General features: G+C 38.4%; 1 protein-coding gene across 8 annotated transcripts in view; it reads left to right on the top strand.

The window, feature by feature from the left end:
* The window catches only part of specc1 (sperm antigen with calponin homology and coiled-coil domains 1), a 229,498-nt gene that overhangs the window by 198,501 nt on the left and 4,854 nt on the right, over nt 1-26,143 (top strand). For all 8 annotated transcript variants that reach the window (XM_084412874.1, XM_084412869.1, XM_084412875.1 and 5 more), the window contains 2 exons: nt 22,239-22,355; nt 23,381-23,440. In XM_084412874.1, the coding sequence (XP_084269000.1) occupies nt 22,239-22,355; nt 23,381-23,440 (177 nt within the window). The remainder of the gene's footprint in view (nt 1-22,238; nt 22,356-23,380; nt 23,441-26,143) is intronic.

Here is a 26,143-nt window from a genome sequence, read left to right as displayed (position 1 = left end):
ACAGTGGAAAAGCGGCTGTGTGTGTGTGTGTGTGTGTGTGTGTGTGTGTGTGTGTGTGTTGCTGCCTCCCACCAGTATAGAAACGCTAAGTCTATATTCATAGTTAATCCCTCAGTAACAATTCTGTTTCAGCTTGTTTCAGCCCTAAATGTACAATTACACTGTCAAAGACAATTTAGGCTCACCGCTACACGCTGACATGAGTAAGCTTGCTTTCTATTTCTACCACAGAAGCCCAAAATACATCTGGCTTCTTTACAAACTGAAACGTAAGCTAAATCAGTGGGCAAATATTGTATAAACTGATGGAAAACTACCAGCTTGTGTTCTCACTGAATTTCATCCACTCTCTGCCTGTTGTCTTTTGAAGAGAGCAAGGGTGATTTCCTGCCTGGATTCTGTGTTTGCTTTTTGAAGCAGGGTCCCAGTGTACTGATGGAGACTACTGTTTTTATAACATTTATACCCCTCCTCTCGCTCTTTCTTTCTGCTCTGATGACATTATCCACCCAACCCCCCATCCCTGCACACTCAGACTGTCCAGGATGTGACTCCGTGCTTCTCTGCCTCTCTCCCAGCATTCCTGCCCTGCACACACACAAACACACCCGTGATCGCCTCCTGAAGTCCGTGTAGAATTGTGTAAACTAATGAGTGTTTATTTGGCTGTGTATGTGTGTATAATCATGGTCTCAGGGTCACCTGTGATATAAGAGACAGGACAAGCATGTGAGGAATGTCAGTCTACATGATTGTGCAGGTCCTTTGTCAGAGGAAGATATTAGAAAATCAATGGAAGAGCAGAATGCTAAAATAAGTACTTCAGCTCTGTATGTTTAGGTTGATTGCAGTAGTTTCATGCTACATTATCTGAACTACTGCACTCATTCACAATTCACTTCTAAAATAACGAGACTAAAGGCACCAGTTGATTTTTTTTTTTTTTAAGAATTAGATCAGTACACAGACTTTTATGTGCAATGACATTAGCTGGTGATAGCGTCAACATGAGTAGTTTGTTAAAGGTATCCCTACACTTTAGCAAGAAGTACAATTTAGCATACTTTTAAAAGGAATACTTAATAAGGAAATAAAATACTTATAATAATATTTTATAGTGTGAACAATGTAATGTTTCGGAAACCTAATTGCAAAAATTGTAAAGGGAATAAAAATTTACATTTATTTTAACTGCAATTAGCTGAATTTTTGATGGATTTTGACCCACTTAAGTACATCTTTATATGTAATTTCATAATTATCTTGAATTTGAAATTTAGTTAAAGTGTACTTACATTAAACTGAAATATATTTTCATGACATTTATATTGTATGTCATATATTTAAATATATTTGTAATTACACATTTGTATTGAATAAATACATTTAAAATATAATAACTTAATAATCAAATATCGAGTAACACACTGTAGTTAATATTATAATCAACTTTCCATGTGGTTTAGGGCCAGATTTACTAAACGGGTAAAATTAGCGTTAGAGTGCAATCCCATAAAAGCGCCGATGGGAGTGGAAAGTTCTGCGCGTGATCTACTGATGGCGTGCAAATTAAAGAACACAAATGGATCATTTCCATAATGATCAATGGAGCAGTAAAGAGCAGCGCAAAGTAGCGTCTGGTTTAAGACATGCTTTTTTGGGGGGCAGTAAATAATGGCTCAAATACCAGTAAATTGATTAGCCAAACCTTGCGTGATTCATTTAAAGGAACACTCCACCGTTTTTTCATATTAAACTATGTTATTCCCTTAACTAAGACGAGTTGATAAATACCTCTCTCGTCTCAGTGCGTGCACTCAATCGCTCTGGCGCGCGGCGACACTTTGATAGCACTTAGCTTAGCCCAGTTCATTCATTAGGGACCAAACAGAGATGAAGTTAGAAGCGACCAAACACCTCCACGGTTTCCCTATTTAAATACAGTTACACGAGTAGTTACACGACCAAGTATGGAGACACAAAATAAAACGTGGCGCTATCCTTTTTAAAACGTGGCGGGTAAAAAGGATAACTATAATGTATGGCGGAATAGCACTTGGGAGCACTTCGACTCGGCGCAGTAAAAAGTCACGTTGGTTCTAATGACAGAAGTGAGAGGGAGAGGGGGAGAGGATTTTTCAGGCGTGACTTTTTACTGCGCCGAGTCGAAGTGCTCCCAAGTGCTATTCCGAGTTAAGGGAATAACATAGTTTAATGTGAAAAAATGGTGGAGTGTTCCTTTAAATACTCATAAATTTTGCGTCTAAAAGGGAAACTCCTACAAATGCATATGCAATAAGGTCAGCCACAACAATAACTCTCCACACCTTTTCAGCGCTATTTTTTCACTGTGTGTCTTTAGTAAATCCTGACAGTAGTTTTTTAATGCCAAAATAGGGTTTCCGCTGGTGCAAGCTGTTAGTAAATCTGGCCCTTAGTATGTTAGTCAACACATCAAAGTGTACTTATTTAAAGCATGACAAAAGATAATTAAAAAAATTATTTGTACTTGTGTGATATAAAACATATAGGCATGAAAATTTACTTTAAGTACACTTAAATTGCCATTTATTTCATCAATATTATATTATCTGCAAGTACGGTTAATAAACCGTATTTACAATTATTAACTGTATCTTAAATGTAATTTTAAGATTCGAAGTACAATACAATACAGTACATTCAATACAATTAAGCACACTTCCTTTTCACAAGAGAGTTCACCCCAAAACACCCTTATGTTGTTCCAACATGTATGACTTTCTTCCATCGAACATAAAAGAAGATGTCCAGGCTGTTCTTTATCATACAACAAAGGTAGACAGGCTGGATATAAAAGCACCATAAAAAGTAGTCCATATGTTGCTATAGTGTCTCTGATGCCATAGGATAGCTTTGAGTAACAGAATATCATGATTTGCTAATAGTTTTTCCCTCCAAACACTTTCAAATAATATGGGCTTGTACTCTTTGAAACATTATTGGCTTCCGCATGTCTCATGTTTTGAATTGAACAAAAGCACAAACAAAATGTGAAAACAATCGTCTTCAGTGAATAACTTTCTCTGTTTTGTTTTTCTCACAAATCTATTGTATGACTTCAAAAGAATTTAAATATAGCACACAAGTCATTTTCATTGTGCTTTTTGGAGCTTGACAGCCTGTCACTGTCACTGTCACTGTCTATTTCGGTTCCATGAAAAAGAGCAGCTTAGACATTCTTTAAAATGTATTTTTTTATGTTTCACTGAAGAAAAAAGTAATGCATGCTGGGAACAACATGAAGGGTGAGTAATTGATGGCAGAATTTGAATCTTTGGGTGATCTATCCCTTTAAAATTGATTCAGTAGGTTTACTGGTACTCCATATGATTTTTTTATTTCTTATTTTTTTTATGCTACAATCTGTTTATTTTCCCACATTTCCATTTTTCTATAATCTCTATATTTCACATAAACACAAGACATGTTGGACACCTCAAACACACCTGATTACAAATGTCAGGACATGTCCACTTAGCAGCACGTAGCACAGATGGTGGGATTCTTCACATGGTTCCATCCTCACTGTCCCTCTGTGGGTGACGTCCTTACTGAAGAACTTCTGACCTGCTGGAGAAATGGCTAATGAACTTCTCCTCCTCTCTTCAACTCAGCCCCAATGGTCCAGCTGAGATTCTTTTGAGGTCTCCCTTTAAATTTAACATTTGATTCTAAATCAAAAGATGTTTGTGAAGTGTTGGGACTCTGAGGGCCCAGTGGGGGCTGAGCCCAAGAGGGCCGCCACTGGCCCTTTGCCCTGTTCCCAAACTCAGACCTTTCACAGACATACATGCACTCATACAAAGAAGAATGACTGCACTGGGACATACAGGAAGTGTCAGGAAGTCCGGTGAAGGACAATAAGAAGTCGTCTAGAGTGTGTGAGGTCCATCTCAACATTTTAATTACTGTAACAACAATTCTCTATGTCCTACACTATTTCTCTTAAAAATATGTGTGGTGCCGTTTGGGCTGCAACAGTCAGGAAGTTTTAGATGGTTATTTTTTCTCACATTTTCTGTGCTGTTTTTCTGTGGATTTGGTTTTAAACATGGTTAAAAGCTGAGGATTACACTAAATTAAAGGGATAGTTCACCCAACAATGACAATTCTCACCCTCATGTCATTCCAAACCCATTATACTTTTATCTTTTATGCTTTCATATAATTTCATCACTGTTCATCTTTGGAACAATTATATATATGATCAAGCATCCCAAACATGCTTGTGTGACACCCGAGAACAAACTTCAATGTTTCTCATATGTCAAGCTTCCCTTTGCCATATTTGATAAGCTATGTATGTGTGTTGAATGATATATGTGAATATATACAGTGCAATGCATAAGTGAATACACCCATGCTAAAGTTGACTAAAAAGAGGAATAAAAAATCATATTTTGGAAATTGAACTTAATGCCTTAATTTAAAAAATTAGGAAAATTCCAACCTTTAAGGACACCAATTTTCTTTGTGAATGAATAATGTATCGTAAATAAATAAATGTTCTTCCTTAAAATACATGGTGCATAAGTGAGTACACCCCTATGTTAAATTCCCATAGAGGCAGGCAGATTTTTATTTGTAAGTATTTTATTTATTTTTTTATTTAGGATACTATGCATCCTGATAAAGTTCCCTTGGCCTTTGGAATTAAAATAGCCCCACATCATCACATAGCCTTCACCATACCTAGAGATTGGCATGGTTTTATTTCAGTTAGCCTAAAAGCTAGTTTGATTTGCATTGAGAGATGATCTTATGGAAAGTACCCCATGCCAATCTGTAGGTATGGTGAAGGCTATGTGATGATGTGGGGCTATTTTAATTCCAAAGGCCAAGGGAACTTTATCAGGATGCATAGTATCCTAAAAAAAAAATACTTAAAAATACTTAAAAATAAAAATCTGCCTGCCTCTATGGGAATTTAACATAGGGGTGTACTCACTTATGCACCATGTATTTTAAGGAAGAACATTTATTTATTTACGATACATTATTCATTCACAAAAAAAATTGGTGTCCTTAAAGGTTGGATTTTTCCAAATTTTTTAAATTAAGGCATTAAGTTCAATTTCCAAAATATGATTTTTTATTCCTCTTTTTAGTCAACTTTAGCATGGGTGTATTCACTTATACGTAATATATATACTATATGTAAGTAAAATATTTAATAAACAAATATATACTAAGCAGGGGATCTGTAGAACTTTATAAATTCTGATTCTGCATAATGATTTCTTTCTGAAATATGGAAATCTATGAGAATATAGAAAACAGATATGAATAATTATTTTCAAAGATCATTATGACACAGTTAAAACTGAACTAAATACTACACTGCATGAGGGTTCAGTGTCACACTGGCCAGAAAAAAAATATCCAGTACTTTATTCAATACTAGCTTCAAAACTGCTACAGTGGCCAATCACCTGAATCAATTGATTTCATTTGACTCATTGATTCTCTTTTGATTCATGCAAATCAATAATTAACTAAGCATTTGAGAGAAGACTTCACAGTGCAGCTATTGCAGGAGATCTGATATGTACTGACATACAGTATATCTAAGCTCAGTGAACTGATTTGTCTGTCATGAGTTCTACTCTGAAGGCATGTAGTGAGAGTGCAAATGATCACAAATGTATGTGCAGTTTGACAGTCACCACCCATAACTTACATTCATATTTGCATTTTTTATATTTACATCAATTACTGCAAAATACAGTGACAGACAGAAAAACAAAAAAACATATTTATATTGTTCAAAAGTTTGGGGTCAGTAAGATTAAAAAAATATTTATAACATGGTCTGTCTGAATACTCAATTCTCAATCCTGAAAGGTGTACATTAAAACCGTTTAATACACAGGCTGATAGCAAAAGATCTTAGCAGAGGAGGGATTAAACAACTCCACAAACAGCATTACCAGCTTTCACGTATTACTAACCAGATTGACTTTATTTCTGTCAGACGTCTACAGAAGTTCTTATTAAAAGGATACAGAGGTTTAGATGTCATTTTATTTTCATTTGATGTTACCATGATGGTGATCAGTGATTGCTTTAGTTGGGCTCTTGACCCTTGAACAATAGTTATTTTTTTGGCTGTGATAGCTGTGTCTTTAAAATATATTTGCTATGGCAAAAAAAGCTGAAAGAAACAGGATCTGATGACAATGGCTGTTTGTTAACGGTCACAATCATCATCTAGTAGTCTGATTCACTGATCTCATTTATTGTCTAATGTAGGCTATTTATTTGGATGATGTTTTGTTATTTTTGATTATTGTATCATTGTGATTTGACATCCAGAAAATATGAAGGATTTTAATATTTTTTAATGTTCATGTTCTCAGAACATTTAGAACTTTTAGATCAGCCAGACACACACAGACATCAAGAATCGGTGCATGAATCTCAACAATGGTAACAATCAAAAGTTTCATGCTGCAATGCATCTTGCATACAAAACAATCGTCCATGACTCCCAGCATGCATTGCAGCATGAAAAAATTATGCAGATTAATTGTCTGGTTTTATTTTTGCTGTTCGTATTGTGTTGACTTTTAGTAGCGTGTTTTGTGATGTTCAGATTTGATGTTATCTTTTTTGTTGATTGTCACCATTGTTGAGATTCATTGGCTGGTTCTTGATGTCTGTGTGTCTACCTGAAACCATAGTTCAAATATGTTTAGAGAATGAAGAGTTTAAAAAAATCCTTCATAACTGATTGCGCAGCACTGATTGATCTTTTGCTGTAGTTTCACAGTGTTGTAATATAAAATTAAGCTGCATTAAAACATCACATTTTTGATAATGCATTAGACACCGGATGATATCGGTGATCCAAACATTATGTTATGAGATCATAATCAGCAACACCTGATCTAATTTTTGTTGGCTTTGTTTCTGCCACAACAAATGTATCTTAAAAACACACAGTTACAGCAGTCAAAGAAAAACTAATGTTAAAGTCTTGGGTCAAGAGCCCAACTAAAGCAAAGATCACCATAATGGTAACATCAAATAAAACAAAACAACATCTAAACTGCTGTTAATTCTCAATAGGCATTTCTGTAGACGTATGAAAAATAAATAAAGTCAATCTGGTTAGTAAGCGAAGCCGGTAATGCTATTTTCTGGAGTTGTTTAATCCTCTGCTGAGATCTTCAGAGAAAAATGTCTTCTGTGGCTGAAGTCAGTTATAGGTCTTGTGTTTCGCTTTTTTATCTTCTTGTTGTTCCTCTGTCCTTCAGTGATTCTGCTTGTTAACATCAGGTGTTCATCCCTAATGCTCAATCATCAGTTAATTAGTCACTGAATTATATCATTAACTTACACACTGCTTCAGTGTTACTCTAACAATCTGTAGCGTGGACACACAAGTGTTCATTTAAAACTGAAGATTTTGCAGTGGGGTTAAAAGGGCTGAAAGTGTTAAATAAATTTAAAAACAGAGTGAAGCGTAATTTAACAGTAATCAACTGAACGTTAATTTACGGCGATTTACTGGCAACCCAGCTGCCAGTAGATTACCGTAAAATCAAGGAAAAACAGTAATATACTGTAAAATGTAACAGTCAGATTTATTAAACAAAAGAATTTAACTGAAATATTAGTAAAAGTTCATAGAAAAAAGTTATGCAAAGTCAATAACTGATAAGGAGAGTAAATATTAAACTGAAGTGTTGTATGTGTTTTTGCAAAAGATGATATAGGAGAGATCTGTTAGTTTAATTTGATGGTGAGTTTTGTGGGTCACCATTGTGCTGGAAAGTAGAGCCTGCAGACAAGATATGAATATTTCTGACTTTAGTTTTGTCCGCTGACTTACTCTCATAGTTTGTGGCAAGCTGTTACATATTTGTGCTGATTTGGGTGTAGCTTCAGCACCAGCTGTAAAAGGGTGCTCCTGTGCTGGTTCTGCTCCTGGCACTGGGCTTCTTATTTTTTTTAAGAATTTCATAGTGCTTATTTTAAATTATTTATCCATGCACATCATTATTTATTTATTTATTTTAATTAATATGCCCTCGTGTTTAATCTGTTTAATCAAAAAAGTTTACCTTCCCTCCCCCTGAAAACGACATCTGTTCTCTTCATGACATACTGTATATCCTCGGCAGAGGTTGTGGCTATATATCCTCCACAACTGACTGCAAACTGCCATTTAGATCGTTTGCCATATAGTTAGCAACATCTAACATCTTATGGATCCAATCATTTCCCGAAGGACAAAATAAAATCCTGACTGTTGTCTTTCTAATTCACTTGTCAGTGTGTTAAATGACCATGGTATAAGCGGGATAATCCACGGCTAGCTGTATATTAGACAATTTGAAATCACTCCGCAGAGACACCCTTTGTTTCCACGTTGTGCATTAAATGAGCAATATACCATGGTGTGTCTGAATACTGAATACATTATAGCTCTGTGACACGACAGCATGAGATCCAGCAGTGTGACAAACAGATAATCACAAAAGGAAAAGGATCTACCGCCAGCAGTCGATTTTGATATTCTAGGTATTATTAACTGGCCGGTATTTTGAGATCGCACTTGTGAAGGACTATAATGCGTTAAGAGCTCGCTTAAGTACTAAGTACGGAGCTAAACCATTTAGTGCTTTGTAAGTAATCAGCAATATTTTAAAATGTATGCGATGTTTAATAGGCAGCCAATTGACAGAACCGGGCTAATATGGTCATACTTCCTGGTTCTGGTAAGAACTTGAGCTGCTGCATTTTGAACCAGCTGTAGTTTGTTTGTTAAGCGTGCAGGGCAACCACCCAGTAGAGCATTACAATAATCTAGCCTTGAGGTCATGAACGCATGAACTAATTGTTCTGCATTTGTCAATGAGAGCATATGATGTAATTTATATATATTTTTAAGATGGAAAAATTTGGTTTTACAGATACTAGACACGTGACTTTCAAATTAAAGATTGGTATCAAAGAGCACACCCAGGTTCCTAACCGACGACGAAGACTTAACAGAGCAGCCATCAAGTGTTAGACAGTATTCTAGATTATTACGTGTGGAAGTTTTTTGTCCAATAATTAGAATCTCTGTTTTTTCAGAATTTAGAAGTAGGAAATTACTAGTCATCCTAATCATCGTTAGGTTTTGAAAAAATATACAGCTGAGTATCGTCAGCATAACAGTGAAAGCTAATTCCATGTTTCCTAATGATACAGTATCTCCTAAGGGTAGCATGTACAGAGTGAACAGCAATGGTCCTAGTACTGAGCCTTGTGGTACACCATACTGAACTTGTGATCGATAAGACATCTCTTCATTTACTGCTACAAACTGATAACGGTCAGATAAGTATGATTTAAACCATGCTAGTGCAATTCCACTAATGCCAACATAGTTTTCTAGTCTATTTAAAAGAATGTTGTGGTCAATGGTGTCAAATGCAGCACTAAGATCGAGTAACACTAATAGCGAGATACAACCACGATCAGATGATAAGAGCAAATAATTTGTGACTCTAATGAGAGCTGTCTCGGTACTATGGTACGTTCTAAATCCGGACTGAAAATCCTTGCAGATATAATTTCTTTCAAGAAAGGAACACAGTTGTGAGGATACTGCTTTTTCTAATATCTTTGACAGAAAAGGCAGATTCGAGATCGGCCTGTAATTGACTAATTCTGTAGGATCAAGTTGCGGTTTTTTAACAAGCGGTTTAATCATAGCCAGCTTAAAGGTTTTTGGTACGTATCCTAGAGACAAAGACGAATTAATGATATTAAGAAGAGGATCTATGACCTCTGGGAGCATCTCTTTCAGTAGCTTAGTCGGTATAGGGTCTAACATACATGTTGTCGATTTAGATGAATTAACGAGTTTGCAAAATTCTTCCTCTCCTATAGCAATAAATGAATAAAAAAATTCCTCAGGGAGACTAAAATGCACTGCCTGATGTGATACTGTAGTAGACGGTTGCATAGTTATAATTTGGTCCCTGATATTATCAATCTTATAAGTGAAGTAGTTCATAAAGTCATTACTGCTGTGCTGCTTGGAAACTTCTGGGTTTGAAGCTTTCTTTTTCGTTAGTTTAGCCACTGTTTCAAATAAATACCTAGGATAATGTTTATTTTCTTCTAATAGGGTTGAAAAATAAGCAGATCTAGCAGCTTTTAAAGCCTCTCTGTACGTGATCGAGCTTTCTTTCCATGAAATCCGAAATACCTCTAGTTTTGTTTTCTTCCAGTTGTGCTCCATTTTTCTGGCTGCTCTCTTAAGGGCCCGAGTGTGCTCGTTGTACCACGGCGTTGGACTATTTTCTTTAATCTTCTTTAAGAGCAACGGAGCAACTGTGTCTAAAGTGCTGGAAAAGAGAGAGTTAAAAGTTTCTGTTGCAATATCAAGTTCTTCTAAGCTATCCGGGATGCTGAGATGATGAAACTGATTAAAACTTCCTGCTCAGCTACTGTTCGGACGCTCTTGCTTACTGCTCCGCGCTTTGCTCTATCGCTGTTACATTTTATCTCCTATCTACATTTTTTTAGGAAGCTTTTACTTCCTGCTCAGCTACTGTTCGGACGCTCTTGCTTACTGCTCCGCGCTTTGCTCTATCGCTTTTACATTTTATCTCCTATATTTTTATATTTTGTTTCCTTTTATCACCTAATTTTATCTTCAGCAAACAGCACAGTGCTCAGACAACAAAGTTTGGATTACTACAAAAACGCAGAATTCTTTTACCCGACCAGCTTACATTCCGGGAAAGGAAAACACAACTGCCTACATTCAGGATAAGAGAGAAAATACCTCTTCAGGTTCAAGAATCTACTTGCTGCACTAACTGCCACAGACTTTTACAAAGGATTGCAGTTCTTGAAACAAAGTTACTTACAGGACCACCAAACCAGACGGCGCACACAACAGAGCTTCGTCATGGACAGCCTCAGCATACAGCCGGTGAGTCCCATGAAACTAGTGCTCCTCGACAGGTAGAGAAACATGCCGATCGACTTACAAATCGATGGCACAAACAGGGAGCGAGACCCAAAGGCACTCGAGACATCAGATTGTCACGAGCATCACATATTGCCGCAGTAGCATCCTCTACCCCAGATACAGCTCTGACAAGGATTGCAAACACTGGTCTGCTACCACCGCCTATACATCTTGATAACAGGTTTGAAGTACTAATGAATGTAAATGAGGAATCCCCAAATGTGATGAATGTGATCGAAAACAGACTGAATGGGCCAGTAGCTAACACTGATGCTAACTGGCGCTCAAGGTCGAGCAGACAGCGGCACTCAGCTCAGACCGCAGCCGGGCCCAGGACTCTGATAGTGGGGGACTCCATAATCAGAAACATTAGCAGCAGGGATACAACAACGTGCTGCCTTCCACAAGCAACAACTTCTGATATAAACAGGGAACTTCAGAACATTCTGATGAAACATAAGACTGCAAAACGACTCATCATTCATGTGGGGAAGAATGATATTCATAAAGAGCAGTCAGAATTCCTTAAGAAGGATTTCAATGAACTTTTTGAAACACTTAAAAGACTGAAAGTTCAAACATTCATCAGTGGACCACTCCCAGTAAGAGGAACAAACAGGTTTTCACAGTTGCTTGGGCTAAATACATGGCTGCAAAAAACCTGCAATATAAAAGGAGTAAACTTCATTGACAATTTCAATCTTTTCTGGAGTCAGAGACAACTTTTTCATCGGCTTTTTCATCGGCAACTTTTACAAACTTGGTTCAAGAGTGTTAAAGGACAATTTCTACTTCTCCCTCAATCATCCTTCTGCAATGTGTGCCAATCCACTCAATCTGAATGGCACACACACACCTGGACACAGTATGAATGACCACAGGACTTCACTTCAGCAGCAAAATGGACATGCGGTTGACATATCACACAAGGACAATGATAACACCACTCCGCCACAACAACCTCTGCTCACGGACTCAATCTCAGCTGAGCCCTGCCCACAGAGCTCACCACAGACAGACATATTAGAGCTGCTCCAAGATTCAGCACCCAAGGACGACTTCCTGGAAAACAGCCAGGGAAGCCAGGACAGCATATCACAGCCTCCTTTAACACCAGAGGAACAGCCCCTTTCACCAGACACCTTTTCCCTTTCCCCAGCATCGCCACTTCTGTGCTTCTCACAGAAAATGGAAGAACTGGTGTATGCTGGAACCAAACTATCCCACTCTTTTGCTGCAAGCCCCCAGATAACAACCAAAAAACGACAGGCACCGCTGCCACCAAAGCCTGCGGGCCCAGCTCGCCCTCCCCCTCCTCCTGTGAGAGCTCTTCGGCCTCTGCCACAACGCCAGGGCCCACACCCCTCCTCCATCTGCTCGAGGTGAACCAAAAACAACTGATACCAGCTCTCAGTGATATGTGTCGGGTCCCCGCTCTGATAACAGTAACTTTCTCAAATGTTTACAAAACAAGCGGGAACCCAGTGTGCCTGTATCTTTCTCTATTGCTGTTCTATTACAAGATAGAAAGTCTAAGGCCTTCAATAGCCGTACAGCAAACCCATCTAATCTGGTGCCTATTACATGTGAAAGTAAGATTGATGTGGGGACAAAAAGTACGACTGTTAAGTTAGCACTTTTAAACATTCGTTCACTTAAAAATAAATCACTTCTAGTTAACGACTTAATAACCACAAACAACCTAGATTTTATGCTTCTAAATGAAACCTGGCTAGAAGACAGCTACAGTGCAACAATCCTCAATGAAGCAGCCCCTCCTAACTTTACTTTTATGAGTGTCTGCAGAGCTGTAAAGAGAGGTGCTCTTTTTAAAGATATCTATCAATGTAAGCAAATATCATTTGGGAATTACCCTTCTTTCGAATATCTGGGTATTGTGTTAAAAGGTGCTCCACGCATTTTACTCATCATTATTTACAGGCCTCCAAAATACTCTCCAGCCTTTGCTGAGGACTTTACAGAACTGTTATCAACAATTACCTCAGAGTTTGACTGTTTTGCCATTGCTGGAGATTTGAACATTCACATAGATAATGCAGAAAACAATATGGCAAAAGAAATCAAAACTGTTTTTAAAACTTTTGATCTGACTCAGCATGTACATGGACCCACACACAATCGTGGACACACTCTAGATTTACTTATCAGTAAGGGTCTAAACATTTCATTGACTGTTATTAAGGATGTAGCACTGTCTGATCATTTCTGTATTTTCTTTGATATATTGATCTCTCCTGCCACTGAAGCGAGATCTGTGTCTGTCAAGAAGAGATGCTTAAATGAGAACACTAGTGTCCTATTTATGAAGGCTATATCCTTAACACCAAGCATATCTGCAGACTCTGTTGATTTTCTCCTTGATTCTTTTAACTCAAAAGTTAAAGGTGTAATTGATGATATTGCTCCTGTGAAAGTCAGGAAGAAGAGTGGCAGACAAAAAGCACCTTGGAGAAACTCAACAGCAGTGCAAAATATGAAAAGACAATGCAGAAAAGCAGAGCGCATGTGGCGGAAGACAAAACTTGTAGTCCATTATAACATCTACAAAGACAGCCTTCATGCTTTCAATATGGAACTAGGCAAAGCTAGACAGACTTTCTTCTCAAATATTATAAACAGCAATTTAAACAACACACGCACTCTTTTTGCTACTGTAGAGAGACTGACAAACCCCCCAAGCCAGATTCCCAGTGAAATGCTCTCAGACAACAAGTGCAGTGAGTTTGCTTCTTTCTTCTCTGAGAAAATCAATAATATCAGAAAGGTGATCAGCACATCCTTGAGTTGCACTGGGGTCAGACAGATCAGACCACCTGAGAAAGTAGTTACTATGTCTGACTTCAAAGAAATTAATGGCAACATTTTGGAAGAAACCGTACAGCACCTTAAAACATCAACCTGCGCTCTTGACACACTTCCCACATCTTTTTTCAAAAGTGTGTTAAACAGTTTAGAAGCAGATCTTCTAGAAGTGGTAAATGCTTCACTTCTCTCTGGGAGCTTTCCAAACTCCCTGAAAACTGCAGTTGTCAAGCCCCTCCTGAAAAAGAGCAATCTGGATAAGACCATATTAAGCAACTATAGACCGATCTCAAATCTTCCTTTCATAGGCAAGATCATTAAAAAAGTTGTCTTCAATCAGCTGAACAAATTCTTGAGCTTGAATGGATCCTTTGACCATTTTCAATCTGGTTTCCGACCGCACCACAGCACAGAGACAGCGCTCATAAAGATAATAAACGATATTCGCTTAAATACTGATTCAGGCAAATTATCAGTGCTGGTGCTACTCGACCTCAGTGCTGCATTTGACACTGTCGATCATAACATACTTCTTGACAGGCTGGAAAACTGGGTGGGGCTTTCTGGGATAGTCCTAAAATGGTTCAGGTCATACTTAGATGGGAGAGGTTATTATGTGAGTATAGGAGACCATAAGTCTGAGTGGACATCCATGACATGCGGAGTCCCTCAAGGCTCAATTCTTGCACCACTCCTGTTCAACCTGTATATGCTCCCAATGAGCCAAATAATGAGAAAGAACCAAATCTCTTACCACAGCTATGCAGACGACACACAGATTTACTTAGCCCTATCGCCTAACGACTACAGCCCCATTGACTCCCTGTGCCAATGCATTGATGAAGTAAACAGTTGGATGTGTCAAAACTTTCTTCAATTAAACAAAGACAAAACTGAAGTCATTGCGTTTGGAAACAAAGATGAAGTTCTCAAGGTGAACGCATACCTTCACTCTAGGGGTCAAACAACTAAAAATCAAGTCAGGAATCTTGGTGTGACACTAGAGTCAGACCTTAGTTTCAGTAGTCATGTCAAAGCAATAACTAAATCAGCATACTATAATCTGAAAAATATTGCAAGAATAAGATGCTTTGTTTCCAGACAAGACTTAGAGAAACTTGTGCATGCTTTCATCACCAGCAGGGTGGATTACTGTAATGGACTCCTCACTGGCCTTCCCAAAAAGACCATAAGACAGTTGCAGCTCATACAGAACGCTGCCGCCAGGATTCTGAGCAGAACCAGAAAATATGAACATATCACACCAGTCCTCAGGTCTTTACACTGGCTCCCAGTTAAATTTAGGATTGATTTTAAAGTATTATTACTGGTATATAAATCATTCAATGGCCTAGGACCTCAATACATTGCAGATATGCTCACTGAATATAAACCCAACAGATCACTCAGATCATTAGGATCATATCAGCTAGAAATACCAAGGGTTCACTCTAAGCATGGCGAATCTGCTTTTAGCTATTATGCCAGCCGCAGCTGGAACCAGCTTCCAGAGGAGATCAGATGTGCTCCTACAGTAATCACATTCAAATCCAGACTCAAAACACATCTGTTTAGCTATGCATTTACTGAATGAGCACTGTGCCAATGCTCGTCCGACTGTTTGTACTGTACTGTATTTTATTTTATTTTTCTAAACTGTTTTAATTATTCTTATTTCTTTTATTATTTTAATTTCTTCTATGTAAAGCACTTTGAATTGCCATTGTGTATGAAATGTGCTATATAAATAAACTTGCCTTGCCTTGCCTTGCCTTGATTAGGAAGATTATTGATAAAGCAATCTTTAGTGGCAGAAGTGATAGGTCTAACATTTATAACACGGAGTCGGCTTTGCAGCCTTGGCTAAATGTAATTTACATGAGACTAGATAATGATCTGAGATGTCATCGCTCTGCTGCAGAATTTCAACTGTATCAACATCTATTCCATGTGATAATATTAGATCTAGAGTATGATTACGACAATGAGTAGGTCCTGACACGTGTTGTCTAACTCCAATAGAGTTTAAAATGTCTTTAAATGCCAATCCCAATGCATATTTTTCATTATCTATGTGTATATTAAAATCACCAACAATTAGTACTTTATCTGCAGTCAATATTAATTCTGATAGAAAGTCCGCAAATTCTTTGATAAAATCTTTATGGTGCCCTGGTGGCCTGTATACAGTAGCCAGCACAAATCTCAAAAGTGATTTATCGTTTACACTATATATTTTTACATTAAGCACCAACACTTCAAAAGAAGTATATTTAAAACTTGATTTCTTAGTGGTTTTGAAAATATTATTATAAATTACAGCAACACCTCCCCCTTTGCCTTTCAAACGAGGTTTATGTTTATAACAGTAATCTTGCGGGGTGGTCTCATTTAAAGTAATGCAATCGTTTGGTTTTAGCCAGGTTTCTGTCAAACACAGCACATCTAGGTTATTATCTGAAATCATATCATTAACAATGAGTGCTTTTGGAGTAAGGGATCGAATATTCAGCAACCCAAGCTTTAGCATTTGCTCGTCTGTATTATATCTGTTTTTTATTTGTTGAACATCAATAAAAATTTTAACCTTAGATGGGTTTGGACGTTTTTTGGATTTCCAAATTCGGGGAACAGACACAGTCTCTATATGATGATATCTAGGTGAAAGAGGCTCTATGTGATGGGATTTATCTGACCTTGGTGACGCGAGGCCGCTAGCAGACGGTCGGTTAAGCCAGTCTGTCTGCTTCCTGACCTGGTGCCCAATTTGTCATTTTTTTATCTCTAAGACTATGAGCCAAATTACTAGAGAGAAGAGCAGCACCATCCCAGGACGGATGAATACCATCTCTTTTCAACAGCTCAGGTTTGCCCCAAAAACTTTTCCAGTTGTCTATGAATTCTATATTATTAACCGGACACCATCTCGACAGCCAGCCATTGAGTGAACACAATCTACTAACTATCTCATCACTCCTGCGAACAGGAAGGGGGCCAGACAAATTACAGTGCTTGACATCGTACTTGCGAGTTCACACACCTCTTTAATATTAATTTTGGTGATCTCCGACTGGCGGAGTCGAACATCGTTAGTGCCGACGTGAATAATGATCTTAGAGAATTTACGATTAGCATTAGCCAGCACTTTTAAATTTGCTTTGATTCAGGCGCTCTGGCTCCCGGCAAACATGTGGCTGGTGTCTTTATTTTCACGTTCCGTGTAATCGAATCACCAATTACTAGGGCACAATCAACAGAATTCTCAGTGGGTGTTTCACTGAGTGGGGCAAATCGATTTGTTATGGTAATCGGAACGGAAGAGTGTTTTTTTGATCCGCGATCCCTCACTGTCACCCATTTGCCTTGCTGCGCAGGCACTAATTCAGCCGGAACCGAATCATTTAAAGAGTTCACTATGCTAGGCGCATCCAAAAGAGTATCTAAAGCTCTAGCACTCTTACTATCCTCAATTAAAGTTTGGATGCGTGTCTCTAGCTCTGAAATCTTCTCCGTCAGCCTAACTGTCTCCTTGCATTTATCACATATAAATCCTATATTGCGACAGAGAAGGCTATGCTAAACATGTGACATGAAGTGCAGGTGACAATAACAGGACAAGACATTACTCACATTAGTCAACTGTTTGTTGACATTACTCACATTAGTCAACTGTTTGTTGACTAATTCTTACTCACCTGGGCTTTTTATTAACTCAAAAGGCACGGGCGAGAAAAAATAAATAAAAATAACTGAGCGCACAGGTGGCACTTTAACAGGCTAGCGAATTACTAGCGTGTTGTGCTAATAATAACGGAAGCTAGCGATGTCAGGTTAATCTGAGATGTTGGGTAAGCTGTTTTTAGTAGTATAAACAACTAGAAATGATAGTAAATTATGGTTCAAAACAGAGAGATATACGAGGCTAAGACGGAGCTTACAGCACCGAAGCAAACAAACTCACAGCAGGCAGCGAGGCAGACAGGAGCAATCGATCAATGACTTACGGATGACTATGACCAAAAGGGAATGCTCAAAAGGGAACAACAGCAAATAGTAAGAATAAAAGAAACACTAATGCATGTTGGAAGCCATGGATGAGATTTGTACTATGGTGGCTCCCATCAAGCACTGCAACATGAAGCTTTTTTTTATCGTCACCATTGGTTGAGATTCATAATCTGAATCTTAAAGCTACAATATGTTTTTTTGTGTGGTTTTTTTTTGCCGCAGGGAGTCGCTAACCTCCTACAATAACAAAGGCGTAGGTTGATGACGCATAAGCGGATTTATGGAACTTTTCATCATGCCGATGGATCTAATAATGTTTATGGATGAGTGAATACATTCATGTTTTTTAACATGACTGTGGTACGAAGCAGGTCGTGATTGCTAATGAGAGACAGATATCAGGGCCACAAGCGAGTCCCACGGATATAAAGGAATAAGGACATTTCATTCTACCGAACTACTCGCAAGTGCAGAATTACTACTCACAGTCAGTTTATTAGACGAATGAAACTTGTGAGGTAACGCAGCGCTGTTTCACTGGGTCTACACTATCACACTAAACTGCATTTGAGTGTGTTGAAAGTTATAATGTTATTCTATGTGTTAGTTTGCTGGCTGTATGAGACTAGCAGTAAGCTAGATCAACATTAGAATAACATACTGATCATATTCTAACATTTCATCATGTTGAGCTATATAACATTGATTAGTTTTATGTACATTTGCTTACCTGTCTAATAAAGTACATGCAAGAGCGACGTCTCGTCAAGTCGAAGTTAGTCACGGACGTGGAGCTCTCAGCATCTCGAAAACGATTGATCCTCGTTTTAGTTATCCTTTTGTCCCAAAGTCTGCTTGCCACGGTCTATAATGTTTGAACAAAACAACAACAGCATGAGCGTGCCGCTAGACGTAACGCAGTTGTCCACGTCTGTAGTAGTGATGTATGTCTCGAGACCGGTCTTGGTCTCGAGACCGGTCTCGAGACCACTTTTACGTGGTCTCGGTCTTGTCACGGCCTTGACGGTCTTTGGTCTTGGTCTTGTCTTGGTCTCGGACCTCTCGGTCTTGTCTAGGTCTCGCTGTCTCAGACCGACATAGTGGTCGGGGATTTAGCAATACAGGAGGCTACTACAATATCCATGACGACACAACGTTCGATAATGCAACATTATTATCCGCAACGGAACGGATTGAAGCGCGCGTCCGAGTGAAGACAGTGCGGCGTGTGCGCCCAATATACGAGAAAACACTTTATCTGCGCCACTGATCGCAGCGGCAACGAGCACTTTGATCACTTGATTTAAAAAACACATATCAGTGACATGATGGGTTTTAACTTCATTCAGGAGATTTTGGGTAACTGCACAACTGACAGATGACTTTGAGCGCACCGCCAACAGTGTGTGTGTGTATGTGTGTGTAACCATAGCGACAAAACGACCAACTTTCGGGTCCTGCCTATAATTTCGTTTTTAAACATTTTATTATGTATTTAAAAGTTGCAGAATGGATTAATTTGAATTTGTGCCATTGATATCTCTCTCTCTCTGTGTGTGTGTGTGTGTGTGTGTGTGTGCGCATGTGTGTGTGTGTGTGTGTTGTTTGATTACAGTATTGTATTTAAGATGGTGTTAGACTAAATAAATGGTCTTTTAAATATCATCTGCATATCTCCATTGTGTTGACTAAACATTAGGCCTAATCCAAGTTTATAATTGCGTATCTTTAATATGATGTTACGATTTCATCTACACATTAAGTATAATTTCAATTGGTTACATATTTCTCATTCTTTAGACAGTTGTTGGAGGAGCAAGATGGTGTTGGAGGTGTTTGATGTTTTTTCAGATGAACCAGTCAGTACCAGTCATGTCAGTCCTCAACAGTACACAAAAGTTAAGGGTGTCTCAATCCTCTAATAGTGCAGTAACAGCCGTCATGCAATTGCTACACATAGTTGATCTCACCCTGCAAAAACATTTACAGTGAGCTCACAGTCACACACATGACATGGTCTGTCTCTGTATTGTTCTGCCTGTGTAGTTGAAGTAATACCATCTAATATGTATTGAATGTAAACTGCGGCTGAACCCTAGTATGCTGCTGTTCTTGAATTCATATTGCTTAGCTTCAACACTAGTCTATTTTTATTCCCTCCGGTCTCGACTTGGTCTCGGTCTTGGTCTCGACTTGGTCTCGGTCTTGGTCTCGACTTGGTCTTGGTCTTGACTTGGTCTGTCTTGGTCTTGGTCTTGTCTTGGTCTCGATACCCTCTGGTCTTGGTAGTGTCTTGGTCTCGGTTTAGGTGGTCTTGACTACAAGTCTAGTCTGTAGCCATGGTTACTATGGCAGTACAAGCGGAAACCAGGGATAACTCGGATATTACGTCATTGACAGGCGACAATGTCCAGGGACGTTTAAAATTGGAATTTGTCTGAAATAAAAATCTTTTGGGATATTGTCAATATCATCATACACATATATCAATACACAACTGAAACACAACTACAGGAAATATGTCACACTGTGCAAGTGATTTGTGGATATTTTATTACAAAAATCTTACACATTGTACCTTTAATGTCTGTGTGTGTCTGAACTGAATGTTAAAACCTTTTTTGTGTACAAAGCTTTTAAAATCCATCAGATCCAGTCACAATACTGCTGGATCCCTGCTATAAGATCACAGGGCTATTATAATCAATAACGTGAAATGAATGACACGTACAACCAATAAGTATGTGGTATAGAGAACCATTGCGTTGGTGTTTGGTGTTGGTGTGACGGTGCGTCAACGGTGGTCACCTTCCTGGAGAATTTTGCATGCTGTGCAATCTCTAAAAGAGCATTTCTGCACACTGTGTAGGCGACCTTTCCCATCTGCACTTCAGTACAAAAGAGCATCTTTCTCTAAAAGAGTTGACATCGGATTGAGTGTCTTAGTGTAACGTTGCATCTTTTTCAAGATGCCATTCCACCTGTGTGTTTCTGGATGTGGTCATTAAATGACAGTCAGTCATTTGTCTGCTGACAGTCACGATCACTGTCTCACATGTCCATGCCGTAAACATGCTGAGACAGTATTTGTGGATGAGTCATGTACCCACTGCGGGAAGATGCTGAGATCGAGACTCCTTGAAAGAGGTGGAGTCCCCTCTGTTATCCCCCAGTCTAGTTCCTCTGGCCAGTAGAGGGCTACTTTGGTTGATACACTGGGTGATCTGAGGGTTACAGTGGGGGCTCTCCCACCAGGTCAATCCCCGCAGCCCCACACTCCTCTATTGCATCGCAAGCTGTGGAGCTTCCGGGTGGTGGTGCTGGTCATTCTCATGGGGAACCCAGCATCTTATTCTGGGCTCTGTCGGAGGATCAGATGTTTATTGCTGCATTGGAGGGCGGGCTAGACTCCTCCGGGGATGAAGATTCGGCTGAGTTGCCCCCTTCAGGGAGAGTAACATCGACCCAGAGCTGACGGCCATGCTCTCCTGGGCCGGCGCGAGCTTCAGGATTGAGTGGCACCCTCCACTATGTCCCGAACGCTCAAGGTTGGATGATTGGTTTCTCTGGGTGGGTGTTGCTAAACAGCAGCGCCCCACTCCGGTGCCTTTCTTCCTGGAACTGCATGAGGAGGTCACGAAGTCGTGGAAGGCACCTTTTTCTGCCCGAAGCCTCTCCAGTGCCTCCTCCACTCTCACTACCCTCGATGGCGGGGCGGCCAAAGGGTACTTGGAGATTGGAGGTTGGTCTCACATTCAGAGCTTTCGCAGTCAAGGCTTACAGCGTTGCTGGACAGGCCGCTTCCATTTGTACAGTATAAAAGCATTGTGATTATGGCAAGTCCCCGTAAACCACATATAGACGTGTGTGTGTTTGTGCAGGTTTATATTAAATTGTGGGGACCAAATGTCCCCACAAGGGTAGTAAAACATGAAATCACCTACATTGTGGGGACCACGAGGTAAAGGGATTAATAAACATACTAAATGATGTTTTTTTTTTTTTTTTTGAAAAAGTACAAATGCAGAATATTTTCTATGATGGGTAGTTTTAGGGGTCTGGTTAGAATATACAGTTGTACAATATAAAAACCATTATGCCTTATGGAGAGTCCCCACAAAGATAGCAAACTGAGTATGTGTGCGTGCGTTTGTGTGCGTGTATGTTTGAAATCTTGTATGTAGCATTAATTAAAAAGCATGATTGTTTAGTCTCCAGTTACGGGTTTGAGATGAATATCCTCTGATAACGATCAGTGGCTGATTAATTGTGAATCCCTAACATGCCAAACAGATGTCCTCAACGCAAACATACACACTAAAGGGCACAAAACTATTTTGATTAAATGGTGTCTTTAAACTTTTCTTTTTCTCTGTCCTTGTAGAATATAGATGTGACAAACTTCAGCAGCAGCTGGAGTGATGGCCTGGCATTCTGTGCTCTGTTACACACCTATCTGCCTGCACACATCCCTTACCAGGAGCTCATCAGCCAAGACAAGGTACACATGTATTTCTTACATTGGTTATTTTTATGTAAGTGTCATAAGCCCCTTTCACACAGAGATTCCGGAAAATACACGGATAATGTGTCGTTTGATTTTGGTTCATTCACACTGCCAGTGATTTTCTGGAATCTGTGCGTTCACACACATCCCGTAAAGATCCCGTAAAGACACGTGAGGATGTGATAACTCCTGTTAGGTGTCAGTTCTGCTGATAAATGCTCTTTGTCATTTTTACACGAAGACGAGTCCATACTTCCAGTAGCGCCACTAGATTTGTAGAAAGAAAGGCCCGTGTGATGGCATCACTACGACACACCCGTTATGGCATTGGTCCTGGCTTTTGTTCACACAGGGAACGTTCCGGGACTGATCCTGGCAATGTTACTAGTTCCCCATCCCAGCATCGATCCCGACATCAATCCGGGACGTGTTTGCGTTCACACAGAAGGCACTCTAGCAATTTTACGGCAATTTCTCGGGATCAACGCACTGTGTGAAAGGGGCTTCAGTAGATCCTCACCTTATCTTTAGAGCCTGACACATTAAACAGTGTGTTAACAGTCAAGACTTCCCCTCAGCTGACCTGCCAGATGTAATAAATTACATGCTTCTATGGATTAGTGTTGACTGAATACATAAACAAACGACACACGGAGAGGTGTACAATATGCATAACAAATAAATGGCTGCCCTGCCCTCCCTGTATGTTTATTCAACCATTCGCACACCCACGTACACGCAATGTGCCAAGGTCTTCAGAGCTTATAGTATGTGACAAATTGCAGCCATAAGTATAATAGTAATTACAGGAAGAGATGGTACATTATGCTTTTGAATTATTCACAAAGCCTCTTAGAGTGTGTTGTAAATGTCAAGGCTACTAAAATGCCGCGTGTGTGGATCTAGAGCATTGCTAGAGAATTCAGTTGGGTTTAAACACCTGTTTTTCACTACTGTAATTAATATTCAGATGGTTAATATTGGTCAAGTGGTTAAAAGAGTGCTGTTTTTCCCCATAGGGACGAAATCTCACTCTGGCTTTCCAAGCAGCTGAAAGCATTGGTATCAAGCCCTCTCTGGTGAGTCTATGTTAACCGATTTTGTTTTTCCAGGTTTTTCAGTATTCTGTAATTGGGCAGATTTTGTTAATACAAGATACAAGACAAGAAGTAATATAATCTACATAAAAAAAAATTTAGTTTACATTGAACCATCTGATATGGCAAGTTATCTTGGACTTGCACCCTATTACAAAAAGCCTATACTTCAAGTAAATTTTATTAAGTCTACTTTAGTCAGTTTCAAGTATTCTTAAGTATAGGCTACTTTATGTAGTAAGTATACTAATATCAATCTACTAGAAGTATACTTGTACGTGTACTGCTTCAATACTACTTGGGACTAAATTGGCTCACTTTTTAGTGTATAAAAGTATACTTTTAAGCATACATTAAGTGTAACAGTAGTAAACTTTGAGTAAACAACTAGTTTACAACTGAAAAGTTGAAAAAAAATTCAAAGTTTTTCATTTGTATTGCTACTATACTACTAGAGATCAGGTATACTGGTATACAGGTATACTGATGGTTTACTAGTCAAATACTTGTAGTTCATTTTTTAGTTTATGAAAGTACACTTTGAAGAATACTCTCAGTAAACTACTAGTTTAGCAGTTTAATAGGGCAAGTATACTTGTAAATTTTCTTTAAGTAAACATAACATCAAACTTTTTATATATTTATTACTATTTATATATTCTTTTTGCACTTTAAGTATACTACTGTTTCAATTTTATATTTGAAATATACCATCTTTATGATCAAGGGTTATTATAATTAACTAAAACTAAAACCTTAAACGTTAACTGAAATAAAATAAAATAAAATAAAATAAAACTTTTATTTCAGCTTGTTGCCATTTAGTTTAACTTGATGTTTAACTTGATGTACTAAAATAAAATAAATATAAAACTGTATAGACAAAAACATCACAAAAACACAACAAAATTACTTTAACATACAGTATACTATAACAATAAAAATAAAATAAAAAACTAATTCAAAATATTAATAAAAAATACAATAGGTATTCAATGATACTAAAATAACATGTATGATCTCAATATGTTGGCTCTTGTGTCCTGTAAAAAATAAATAATTAATTAATAAATAACTCTGTTTGGTCTTTGTTTTCATCATTTTCAGTTTCTGTTAGCCTGTTTTCCTTTCACCCAGTTCTCCTGTGTTAATTACTGTTTCATTTCATTCATCTGTGCCCTGTTTATTATCTCATTAGTTCCTTTGTTTTCCTTGTGCATAAAAACCCTGAGTTCTCCCTTTTCCTCTGTCCATCCTCATAGTAGTGTGGTTGTGTTTCTCCTGTAGTTGTGTTTCTCCTGGTTCTCCGAGTTCTTCTTCTTCGCCTGTTTCCTTTTGTTACGACCCCTCAGGTGGTCAATCAAGGGGTAAAGGGGAGTAACATTAATTTGGGAGGAACACACATTTGCAGACAACTAGGTGAAGAGTAAAGGCAAAGAGACAAGGCTGAAATGAACTGCAAGCAAGTGTTTTTTTTTTACAAAAGGTGAAATATATATTTATCAGGAGTATAGGGGATATATTTACAATGCGGAAGTAGATTTAAACAAGAAAAATGCGTACTATACACACAGTATAGATATACAGTGAGGAAAATAAGTATTTGAACACCCTGCTATTTTGCAAGTTCTCCCACTTGGAAATCATGGAGGGGTCTGAAATTGTCATCGTAGGTGCATATGTCCACTGTGAGAGACATAATCTAAAAAAAAAAAAATCCAGAAATCACAATATATGATTTTTTAACTATTTATTTGTATGAAAGTCATGTGGTCAGATGAGACCAAAATAGAACTTTTTCATACAATTTTCATTGTATCATACAAATAAATAGTTAAAAAATCATACATTGTGATTTCTGGATTTTTTTTTTTAGATTATGTCTCTCACAGTGGACATGCACCTTTCAGACCCCTCCATGATTTCTAAGTGGGAGAACTTGCAAAATAGCAGGGTATTCAAATACTTATTTTCCTCACTGTATACACAGTATAAAAAAAAAAAAAACATAGATGGCAAACAGGAACCACAAAAGTGAGAAAATGGGGGAGGATTGGAAAAGGGATCAAAGAAATAAACAAAACCAAACTAACTTGCGGCCCAATCTCTAACCTAACTGCCAAAAGAAAATAATGAAATGAAAAGAATGTTCACGTCACTGACGCACTGCCTGACCTACACTAATTACCCAAACGCAAAAATACAACGGGTGGAGCTCGCCCCTAAACTAGTGTATCTAATACTAAACTCCATTCTGTCACCTGATGGAGTTTTGGTTCCTTGCCACTGTCGCCTTTGGCTTTTGGCTTTGTTGGGGACACTTAATATTCAACAATTAAGTCATTAAAACCATTTTATGAGAACTGAACTGAGCTAGACAATGACATCGCTGTTTTATCTGTTTCACTGTTTTATATAAATTAACTAAATGGATAACTTTTTTACAACAAAAATTAACCATCACTGAACTTACTTAAGCTGGACAATGACGTTATTTTCTTCTAGATCTGCTGTACAGCCGAAACAGACTTCGTTGCATTATTTTCCTGTTATCACTGTAAAGCTGGTTTGAAACAATCTGTATTGTAAAAAGTGCTATATAAATAAAGGTGACCTGACAAAGTGAAATACCTATGTGTGCACAATGTACGTCGTGCGACTTTCTTACCTGTCCCTTTCTCCAAC

The sequence above is a fragment of the Rutilus rutilus genome, assembly GCF_951802725.1.
Source record: "Rutilus rutilus genome assembly, chromosome: 7".
NCBI classification, from domain to species: Eukaryota; Metazoa; Chordata; class Actinopteri; order Cypriniformes; family Leuciscidae; genus Rutilus; species Rutilus rutilus.
The sequence above is the reverse complement of the archived record's forward strand: the minus strand, read 5'-3'. Positions and strand labels throughout refer to the sequence as shown.